Source organism: Anoplopoma fimbria, chromosome 10 (genome assembly GCF_027596085.1).
Source record: "Anoplopoma fimbria isolate UVic2021 breed Golden Eagle Sablefish chromosome 10, Afim_UVic_2022, whole genome shotgun sequence".
NCBI lineage: Eukaryota > Metazoa > Chordata > Actinopteri > Perciformes > Anoplopomatidae > Anoplopoma > Anoplopoma fimbria.
In genome coordinates this window covers 23,599,845-23,612,015 of record NC_072458.1, presented here as the reverse complement: position 1 = coordinate 23,612,015, position 12,171 = coordinate 23,599,845, and the positions used below count along the sequence as shown (strand labels likewise).

Here is a 12,171-nt window from a genome sequence, read left to right as displayed (position 1 = left end):
GTGTCATTTTACAACATATTGGCCGACTGAAAGCTAAGTGATCAGTATAAACAGTGAGAACAACCACTTATAGTGGATGAGTCAAACAAACACAGGACTTTTAACCAGCAGACCGGTGTTCGTGTCCCAAAGTGTTACTTTGACGTTTGAGACGTGTTTTACGTACTGATATGTTGTTTACGTTTTACTAAGTTTAAATACTTATTCTAAACCCAACCATGCAACAAATACAACAATTTCCAGTCTTTACATAAATACGGTCTTTTCAAAATAAATTCCCATCCTCACAGGAAAAAAATAGGTTTAAAAAAAGATTGTTGTTTGGGTTAAAATAATGACGAAAGTACGAAGTTATATGACAAATAAATCAACGTTGATTTCTTGTTTCACATGAGAAAAGAAGAGTAATCTCCTGGCTGAAGATCAGTTTGATCACCTCCACTACCGCTACGCGTCCGACTTCATACTTCCTCGTTCGTGATTACATAGATAAAATACAATATTCCAATTACAGAGCATTATTATTCGTAGCTACGAATGCTGGATGTGACCAGCCTGAACCGTGACGTTTTTCCTAAAGATAACCAAGCAGTTATGTTGCCTAAATCTCACTAAGTTATTTTCTTTGAATACAGAAGTTTATCTTGAAAAGACTGTTAACATGTAACAAGCGGAAATTGACACGTGTTCCTGGACTTTGTAGTAAAACGCACAAGAAACGAGGAGGAACTTTTTCATTAACAATCGTACGAATACGACTCGCTAACTTTTTTCTCCTTTTCCGGCGCTTTCTTTGTCACCTCCACCACAAATTCTGTCCGTCTCCATCCAAGCAGAGCATCGTTACAATTTAGTTGGCATCGAGTTTGAAGAGAGACGTAACAGATATGAAGAATGAAATAACCACTGTAATATTTTCTCTGACTCTTTGCTCCTCTCTTCTTTTTTTAACCCTGTTTACATTTGTAGTTTGATTTTCTGGGTCTAAAGAGCGACAGAGAGCATCAATCAAGAACGTTAATTTCCATCTTCATGCTCAACAATGCTCTGAGAGAACGGGGAAGTGCGTCCTGCATGAAAACAAGAAGTTAAAAACCAGTAAGCGTTCTGAGAAGGAGGATATGAGCCCGTTAAGAGCTCTTCAGTCCTCCATCAGTGCAGATCTGCTCTGCTCTCTCATGTTAAACAGCTCCTACACACATGCAGAATCTGTAAATAAGTGTGTTGAATCAGACGCTGGTGAGTTGTACGCACCAGACTCCGCTGACGCAGCGGGTGGACAGGGCCCGCGGCATGATCTCTGAGCCCTGCTGCATGAAGCCGCCCACTGGGAACCACAGACTGTTCCCCAACGTGTACTGGTTCTCCAGGACGTCCCGCCGCTCCCGCAGGCACGGGTGAGGGTTGTACCACTCGTAGGGGCTGAGCCTGGAGGGGGGGGGACCCAGACTAGTCTTTACTACACACATGTGAACCACCTCGTCTTCTACTATGAAATTCAATTAAACAATCCTCTTAATGCACTCCATAGTGATTTAAAATCTTTCACACTCCAGATAACAGCACAAAACATTTATTAGTAAATTGACTGCACCGTTATAGGGCTTTTACAGAAGCACATTTAATCCACTAGTAAGTGAACTTTGTATTTAGATGATTGAATTATGTTTTTAAGAGACTATATAAACAGAGTTTAATGTCTTTATGGCAGACAATTAGATTGTTGAGGTAGGAAACAGGAAAAAAAGGTGAAAGAAGCACACACACACACACACACACACAGATGGTGCAGGCGTGTTACCTGGCGGCGAGGAAGAGGACGCAGCTGACGGCGAGGTAGGCCAGCAGCATGAAGAGCCAGACGGCCGGAGAGAACGGATCCAGGAAGGAGAAGTAACCCGGTTTACGGCCCTGAAACACACAAACAGAATCCCTCCGTTAATTATGTGTCACTCAAAAATGAATCACCAGCTGAAGCAGCAGAGTATTTCACACCTCATGGACACAGGGGAACTACCAGGGAAGATGGTCTGTAGTTGGAATTGTTTCAAATATTCAAAAATGTAAGTTTAACACTTAACTTTAAGTATCAAAAAGTCTATGCAACATGAAATATTGATGACTAACAATCAAAATGAAAGTTTTTACTTCATTTAAACACTCAAAAACTCTTCTTCAGTGGAAAGTTAAAGTCAATATTTTAAGCTGCATTTCCTTGAATGGCCACTAGATGCTGCTCAAAACAAATATTCTGCATATTGTGTCAAAATCTGAAGAAAAAAAAAAGTTTTTAATGCTCAGGTGTACACTCTTTGACAGCTGTCACGTTTTTTTATTTTTCTCAATTATATGGTTTTAAGCTGTTTTGTATGTGTTGAAATGAATCTAACATGCATTGTGACATGATTTTGCAGATTGATGCAAATGTTTCAAATTTTGTGTATTTGTTAATGAAGACTGGTTCTGCAGGTGTTTCCATACTTTGAAGTGAATTTACACTTTCACTCAACAAACAACACAAACTTTAACAAACATAAAGTTTAATGTGTCCAGCTGGCAGCAGTGAATTGTGATAACGACCATCTGCCGGTCACAGCGATCGGAAAGCTGTGAAACGTCTCAGACTCACAGACACAACCTTCACTTTCTGACAGTCGTATATTTTGGAAAAATGACTCCTGGAATTAACTTTTCCTTTTTTTTGTGTCTGTCCTTCAACTCATCACGTTTTGTTGGCACGTAAATCTGCAATTCACAAAACACAACAAAAACAAGATAAAACAGAAAAATGAAGTTACAATCTTTTCAAGTGTTAACGACCATCGGTTGATGGTTCCCGGCCAGACGCTTCCCATCGAACCATTTCATTACTTCCCCTGTGCTGCTTATGACCCCCCCATCCACCCCCATCCCCGTCAACTAGAAAAAGGATTTGGCAGCGAGGAGAGACGAGGAACTCCCAGATTGGACCCAATTACAGCAGATGACTGGAGCTGTAATGGAGGCAATCAAATCTCTTTCTGTTTTTTTGGCCCATTTTGGCTCATAAAAAAAAGCGATGCTGTGCGAATAAAATCTGTTGATGATCTGCTTTGTTCCACAGAATCAGACTAGATATCCAGAGTAGAAACATGAACCAAAATGTCAAAACCACTGGCTTCCAATGTCGCCATGGTTCATTTAAAAATCTGACTCGAGCACATTTTGATAAACTGTATAAATATTTGATAAACTGCATAAATATGCAAAAACTCAGTTATTCTCCTGTAATGTTGAATATTGTTCAATTTCCATTAGATTTTCTCCAAATAACTAAACAACACTGAATGTAATTTGTGTTTCTAACATTTACATCCAATCAAACTTTAATTTAATTGCAGCACATCAACTCACAAAGATGCCCTCAATAAAAAAAAAGTTTAACTTCATTATTTCTGTTAGTTTTCTTCATGTTTACTGTGAAAGAGTTATTTGTTCTGTGTTTTATTTTCAGTCGGTACAATAAAGGAGAGTAAGAACATTAAAAAGCTTGAATGCAGTAAAAACAAACCTGATATCCTCGGACACTTTAATATATTTCCTGAGGTTGTTTGTTGTGTTTTGGACTTTTCTTTCTCAGCAGGAGATCACGTTACTTTGGTACTTGTTAAATAAAAGGTGAAAGTCAGAAGAACACAATCCTCAGAGCTTGTTCTCCCCTGATGTGGTTTCAGAGAGGGGAGTTCACTGCATCGGGACATTTCAGACGTGTGTCAGGGAAGATGTAAGGTAAACTTTATAGAGCTTTACTTGAAGTTGTCTCAGATTTAAAGTTCTTTGTGCAGGGCCAGAAAGTACAGAACATTATTTATCTAACAGTATGTGAATATCCAAACCAGTTTGCGGAAACAACGGTTCTTATAAAAAAGTTATTTAGATGGTTTTGTGCGTTTTTCAACAACTGTCCAGCAACACAAGTGATCAAACGCCTGCAGGAGCCACTGCAGTGTTCAAGCAAAAAACGACTTTGTAAAGTTTAAAAGTTATTAAATTTGCATATTGTGTGTTCTTAGCTCGCTGCATTCTCTCTGCTGACCACCAGGGGGCGACTCCTCTGGTTGTATAGAAGTCTATGAGAAAATGACTCTACTTCTCTCTTGATTTATTCCCTCAGTAAACATTGTAAACATGAGTTTATGGTCTCAATCTCTAGTTTCAAGTCTTCTTCAATACAGCATGATGTTCATTTAGTAAATGATGCTCCATTCCGGTCGACACCAGAGACGTATACGGCGTCTCTACATCACTCCTCCTCAGTCCAAATATGGTCACTTCCTGTTCACTGGTTGCAAAAAACAACATGACGACAGCCGTTATCCAAGATTGCTACGGCGAAATCGTTGACCTCGAGGTTTCATAACGTCAGTCCACAAACCAATGGGTGATGTCACGATGACTACGTCCATTTCTTATATACAGTCTATAGCTGGAGGGTGTGTGAACCCTGTAGCTTCATGGTGAAGATGGATGAAGATGATGACATCGTGCTCTGTAAAAGACTCTTAGCTGTAAACTGTTGGCTCGCTGCTTCTTAAGCCACAGTGTCATTAAAGTCTTTATATCTACATGAGACATACAGAATATGTGACATGAGTTTGGAAAGGATTTGGAGTTTAAAGGCACCTTTGACAGCGCTTTGATGATTTAAGTGATCGAGTAAAGCAATCACTGAAAGTAATATGTGACGGAGTAATTGATGCCTAACACTGGGATTGACAGGAAAAATGATTCTGCTTTTACTTCTTTGTGGAAAGTTTTGAGGTTTTCATGTGACTCGACTATCATTTGTTTGATCTGGACAACGTCGTTCCTTCTCCCCTGCACACAGCTGCTTCTTTCTCGGTGACGTCGTCATGGCGCCTTGTACGCGCTGTAATAAATTGTCGTGGAGAATAGCGGAGTGATAATATATTGACGACTAATGAATTGGGAGCAAGAGCAGATATAAATTTACAGTGTTCAACACCAGGGGGCACGAACACTGATAAACACGACGGCACTCCACTAATGTGTGTGCACAAGTCAACAGCTTGGGCAATTAAAACGATTACCATCTTTAAGTGTGCTCGCAAGCTATTTAAATAGATGCTGTGTGTGTGTGTGTGTGTGTGTGTGTGTGTGTGTTGGTCTTTGTGTGTTATATAATGTGCATAAAGCACTGTACACTTACAGACATGATTGCATTGTTCATTCAGTTATCAATGTGTTTTGATTCTTGTGATGCCTTCAAGACCTTGTTCACTTTCATGTGTGTGTGAATTGATCATGAAGTGTTGTTATTACCGGTGTGTTTTTCTTGTGTTAAATTGTATGCAGTATCCAATACACACTTATTGTCATGGTATACTGTTTTTTCTATTGCTAATATACAATAAATTGATGCGTTACACAAACAGGAAATGATGTGTGTGCTGCTGGAAATCAATCGAACTTAACTTAACTCAAAGGTGGAACATTCAATGCTTCCCTGTGAATCCCAAGAGGTTTTGGGGTGTTTTTTGCTCCTGTCACATTTAACTCTGTGGCCTCGTTTTTTTCACTGCAATAAAAAGTCTGTTACTCCGTGCAAATCGCACAATCATGGCTAGAAGTAGAGGTAACTCAATCCTTTCTTTTATTGCTGTATAACACATTTAGCATGCAATAAATCATAAAAAAATTAAATAAATGCAAGTTGATTTTCAATTTTACAGAAATTGCCAAATAAAACAATCTATATATCCATAATTTTCCCCGGTGTCCACAAGTGTTATCAATGTTGGAGAAAAATGGAGCCTCTATGTGCCGTATATATTGAACAATTAACACTTCCAGCCTCTCCTCTCTGCTCTGTGTTCAGCAGCAGTTTAGCTGAAGTTTCACAAAATTGTTGTCACGTGACTGTTGGTCTCAGATGAATCAATCATGGCTTCATAGTTTTTCTGAGGAGCTCAGAATTTAATGTTTTTTACAGAATCTGTTTAAAGCAAACGGTTTATTCTGGGTGAGATCTTAAATGAGAAATGTAGAATAAAATGTTTTTGATGAAATATCAACATTTTTAAGCTTTGTTTTTTCTGAAGGAAGCTTTTTTCGCACATGATATGTTCAAAGACCGTAGGAGAGATGCAAAGCTGATGATAATTATGTTTTTAAAAGCTTCTGGGTATGATAGAGGGTGTAGTTTTGGCAGTTGTTTAAACAAAACATGCTTTTCAGTACCGCATCCCTGTCTACATTCTACAAATCAAAGCTGGTCATGACTGATACTTTTTTTTATCTTCACAACTGACTTGTTTTCTTTGTTTAAAAAAAAAGAAGCATACTTCACACAATCCTGCTGGTTGTAAAAGGGTTTGATGATTGTGAGGAGTTAATCCTAGAGCAGGCACAAACACACAAAATCAATGCAAAGACAAATTGAGTTGTAAATTAGTCTGCATGTAAGCAACACTAAAGTGTGTGTGTGTGTGTGTGTGTGTGTGTGTGTGTGTGTGTGTGTGTGTGTGTGTGTGTGTGTGTGTGTGTGTGTGTGTGTGTGTGTGTGTGTGTGTGTGTGCACCATCATTTCCATGGCCTGTTAACCAGTTTATCTACTGTGTATAATGGTCACCAGTGCTGCACTTGATAACAGCAGGTGTTTAGTGGAGTGAGTTTATGGCGTCTGGGTTCAAACAGGAAGCTGAAGTCGTTCTCCTGACCGACGACCACAGATGTCGTTACCGTGAGCGACAATGTGCTCTCCGTCACCCTAATCCTAAAATAAACACTTAAGAGAATGAAGTCGGTCCGGCCGCGGCGGGAGGACGGCCTCGGCTGCACACGAATGAAACAGCTGACTGATCACTGAGTCAATACACTGAGGCTCTAGCGGCGGACTGGATCAAAGATTGAGGACAGGCGGCGGAGGGGAATACTGATGAGCTGCAGATGTACAGTATCTGCAGGCAGCGACACTGCAGCACATCATCAGTCTGCCTCAGACACCGGTGTGTTTTATCGACAAACAAATAAATGTTGTATTTACATTCACTGACATTAGAGAAGAACTCCTGCTGTTGGCCACATTGTGGACGTAAAAGCTGCAAAAGACGTGATAAGAAATGTCCTGAAATAGGACAAAGAATAGGAAATCCTAACTTAGATTGCTTGAAATATCTTGTTTGACTATGAAGTGTTCTCTGTGTGACTAGATTTCTCTCACAAATCGAGCTTTCTTTTTGAATTCATGAAAAAAACAACCTGAAATGTTTAAAGGTGGAGGAGGCAGAATCGACTCCCGAGAGCTGCAGCAGCTCCACAAAGCGTCTTGCAGGGTTATTGTTTTGGATTTCATCATTTTCTCAGGTACTCTTTCTTGTTATTTATACGTCACCTTCAGGTGATCGCAAACTCTGGGGTTTTCAAACTATATCAATTTATTCAAGAGGCATTCACTGACACTAGCTAAACCTACGAAAACACATCCCTATTCACTTAAATAAACACTTGACTCTTTAATAACAGACTTGTTTTAACGTCCTTTTCATTCGTTTGTTTGTTTATAATATTTTATTGTAAATTTTCATAAAATGATGTCTTGTTTATTGTCATGGACCAATCAGCAAGCCAACTTCCTTGTAAGTGCAAACGTACTTTGCCATAAACCGTTTGTTATTCTAATTCTGAAAATGAATGCACTTTAATTCGTAAATATCCTACAAAATCAGGTATGGTAACTTCCCCTTTATCAGTTGCAAAAGAAACAACAACATTACAACCCGTAATCCAAGATGGCGATGGCAAAATCGCCAAACTCAACGCATCAAAAACGTCAGTCCACAAACCAATGGATGACGTCACGATGACTACCTCCACTTCTTCTATACAGTCTATTCTTGTTCCCCCACATTTCCAAGCAGAGCAGGTCTCTGTGAGACTCACAGGAAATGCACAAGCATGAAGTCCATGTTTCATATTCCAGTCAGGGAGGCAGAGTCACCGATCCTCCCTCTGAGGCTGAAATAACTAATATGTTCCAAACAGCAGCTCCTGTCAGCTTCCTCCCTACTGACTCACTTCCCCATCTCCTTTCCCCAAAAAAGAAGAAGAAACACGCCCTCTCTCTGTGTCCTCAGCTCTATTTTCATCCGATCTCTGTGGTCGCAGCAACATTTGCTGTCGCTCGGTCCTGAACCCACAGTTTGACTGTGTGACCTGAGCGGTCGGGGAGACCGTCGCTGCCTCCGGCGGCGGAGCTGAGGAAGAGGAAGCTGTTGTGACTGCAGCGTTTTCTCTCTGAATTAATCAAATTATCCATCAGACGGAGAGAGAGAGAGAGAGAGAGAGAGAGAGAGAACGATGACAGGTGCTCTGCAGGAAGATCAGAGACATTGTTGAGGAAAATCTATCTAATATACAACTTTATACAACTTTATATAACGTGTTATGTTGACCCCCAATAACTTGTTTGATAAGATCATCTGTGGGTAAAGACATGCCAGGAAAGTTGGGAAATAAGAATAACATTTCCTGTAGAAGTATCATTTGTCCTGCCAAAGAGGTTACCATGACCTGACATTTAAGAAGGAAAACAGGACGCGAGTGAAAGGCAAGATGTGCTTTGTTACGGTCCAATCCACAAGACGTGATTGGCTGAAAGTGTTCACAAGAGTATAAAGAGATCATGAAAGACTTTTTGTTGTAAGCTTGTCTGCAATAAAATATCCCTGCTGGTTGCAAACTCCAAGAGCTGCGTCTCTTCATTGGTTTTCTGCCACAACAACATGAATGCAGCTTTTGTCGGCCTCTTGAAACTCTTATTTGGAAGAAAACAAACAAGCGAAAAGTGATTTACAGCTTCATCTTTTGTATCTTGTGAATTTTTTCCATATCTTCAGTAAATCAGCACGTTCACCAGGTAAAACTCACCAATCGAACGTCGATAACAACTTTTTCCTGAGGCCTGATAGTGGATATTCAAGCTAACGTTTCCAGGCTCACAAAGCCGGCTCACCATGGTAACCTGTGCTGCAGGGCTAAACTGCTCCGGAGTCATTACTCGCTCATGTTGAGACCCAAAACCAACAGTAAATAAATCTACTTTACAAGTCTCCGGATATATCTTCTTCTTATATATGCCATAGAGATGCATTGCTGTTTTTGGAACAAACTGTTCTGAGACTCCCAGAGTGGAAATCCCCCGAGAACTAATCACCTTCAGGGCCTTTTTACCTATTGAGTCTCAATAATACATTTTAGGGGTCTCTGGAATCACAAGACAATCATTTGTCTCTTGCAATTGTTACTAAAATGTCATTTAAAAGCCTAATCATTCCAAGCCTTCTTCATTATTCAAACTGCAAAACATTTATTTACTAATATGAGTTGGGTATTGAGCTGGGTTTATAAATATTTTAGTGTATTTTGGCTGGTAAAAACCTTAATTTCTCTCTGAATGAAGCTCCACAGGAGACATTTTCGTCTGTTTTCATTAGCTAAATAGAACCAGCCATGACTCCTAGACTGATGAGTAACTGTATGAATAAAGACCATGAAGGAGTCAGAGGTGGACGTACCAGATGAACCCGGTAGAGGATGCTGATCCCCAGAGTCATGAAGGGTTTGGAGAAGTCGATCACCTTCTCTCTCTCTGAGGTGATGGTGAAGCCGGCGACCGCCAGGTCTGCTTTCTACAGAGACAGAGAGGGAAGAGTTCATTTATCCACATTATGATGTCTCCTTATGACCTGCAGAGGAAATGGTTGTTTACTGAAAAACACTTTTTATTATATATTTTATCCATTCTTTTTTTTTTTTTTTTTATCTTTCTCTGGTCTGTGAGTATTTGGTCGTCTCTTTGTAGGTAAGTTGTGGGGCTATATTCTTTCTGTTTTATAATAATGCATTTAATGATCCTTGGATAGATCATGTAACACTATCATGTAACTTTATTTTAATAATTATGTGACTTCTGAAGATAATCGGTAGCACCAGATCTTATTTATAGGCTTCATAACAAAGGGAGTGAACACATGCAAACATTACTTTTCAATAGTTTTAATTCTGAAGCAAGTTTATCTTTTCAAGTACATTTTTGACTATTTTCTGGAGGTCGAACATGAAATACAAATAAAAGCATATGAGAGAGAAAATGAGACCATGGAAGAAACACTTTTCATTAAAGATCAGTAACAGAAATGATGGAAGTCAACAGAGATCTGAGAGGAAAGAAATAAAAATGGAACAGGACAGAAGAAGATGTCAAGGACATTGTTGTTGATTGTTTTACCACAGGTATTATATGATGTAAGGCGCCACCGAATAAAATGTATTATTATTATTATAAGGACATGAAGGAACGTGAGGAGTAGAAAGAAGTGCATTTAAAAGAGTCTAATATTCAAGTTACACTGATAAAAGAGCAGAAATATTTAGTTTATGTGAATAAACAGAGTGAATTAAATGTGTAACAGAGAGAGATTTACATTTGAACGCCTCCTAATTTACTCTGTAATGAGCTCAACAACCTCCACTGAGTTGCGTTCATGTTCAACTGTTTTGCATTAACAGAAAACATTCAGAGGAAAAAAAACACACAACGCCTTCAGGAATATTGTTTTTCTGTAATGATCTGCTCTCTGAATCCACGATTCCTCTCAGCTCGCTGTTTGAATCTGGGTCGAGTTTCAAATAACAATGTTGAGTCATTTAAATATCAGCCATGAAATCCATTCTGAATGTATCTATTAAACGTTCACTTCCTGTGTTTTTTTCCCCACTGTTTCTGTCAGTGAGTGTGGTTAAAGAAATTAGTTTTGTTTATGAAAACTGCAACTAAATGTGTTCTTCAACAACCGTTTTTTTCCATGATGAAGACAACGAGGAGACACCAACGTAAGCAAAGTAAAAAAAAATATATGGTTTATTTTCTCTATATACAAATACAAATATATATATATATATATATATATATATTTTTTTTTAAATGCAGCAGTTTCTTGTCCAATGCTGGATGGAAAAATAACAGGGGACTTTTATTGTGAAGAACGTATAGTAATTGTGTTCATCTAAACACAATTCTGATAAAGAAATATAATTTCTTTTAAATCCTTCACAATAAAAGTCCCCAGTTATTTTTGCTGCACTTTTCCCCACAGTATTAGAACCAGAATCAGAAAGGGCTTAACTACATTTGAACATATAAGGAAGGATAATAAATTCAGTGCAATAATATAATACATCATTTCAAAATAAAAATATATGAAAATTTACATGTAAATTAGTATGTTAAAAGTAGTTTTTTTATTAAAGTGTCTAGTGTAAAGTAGACTTGTTTAATTGAAGCATAGCTGCTAACAAAATTTAGTCTGCTAATTCTGTGATAAACACATTTCTTTTTCCAACTAATTATTCACAATAAAAGTCCCATCCATCCATCCATCCATCCATCTTCCGTAACCTGCTTATCCAGTTAAGGGTCGCAGGGGTGCTGGAGCCGATCTCAGCTGTCAATGGGTGAAGGCAGGGTTCACCTGGACAGGTCTCCAGTCTGTTGCAGGGCAGACATATAGAGACAAACAACCACTCACACCTACGGGCAATTTAGAGTCTTCAATGCACCTAAACTTTGGACTGTGGGAGGAAGCCGGAGAACCCGGAGAGAACCCACGCTGACACGGGGAGAACATGCAAACTCCACACAGAAGGTTGTCCAGCCCGGGAATTGAACCCGGGCCCCTCTTGCTGTGAGGCGACAGTGCTAACCACTACACCACCGTGCAGCCTACAATAAAAGTCCCTCATTATTTTATCATTTAAAAGCTTTTATTATGTAACTTAATAGGACTTGAGAGTTAATGAGTCTTGGCGCTATCAGATGCCAAAAGTCTAATTAAAAAGAAAAGTGTCACCACGGTCTTGGACATTAAGTCAACTAAAGCTTGTTTTACAAGAACAAAAACAGGATGAGGTTGACTAAATATGATTAAAAACTAACACAGACGTGACAAAGGAATAAGACTGAATAACAAATGTTTTGCTAAATACACAGCTTCTCAGTTATAGCTTCTGTTAGCACAGTTTTGAGAAGCAAAGCTAATCTTTAAAAGTTTTAGAGGCAAATAAATGTGTTTCACATCTTTCACATTATGATCCTGTGATTTTGTCGTTGTC

The 12,171-nt window shown here is 38.9% G+C and overlaps 1 protein-coding gene across 1 annotated transcript in view; it reads right to left on the bottom strand.

Moving 5' to 3' along the window:
* The window catches only part of LOC129096835 (glutamate receptor ionotropic, kainate 5-like), a 63,398-nt gene that overhangs the window by 12,048 nt on the left and 39,179 nt on the right, over positions 1 to 12,171 (bottom strand). The window contains 3 exon segments of the mRNA XM_054605513.1: positions 1,255 to 1,428; positions 1,802 to 1,911; positions 9,576 to 9,689. Of these exon segments, the coding sequence (XP_054461488.1) occupies positions 1,255 to 1,428; positions 1,802 to 1,911; positions 9,576 to 9,689 (398 nt within the window).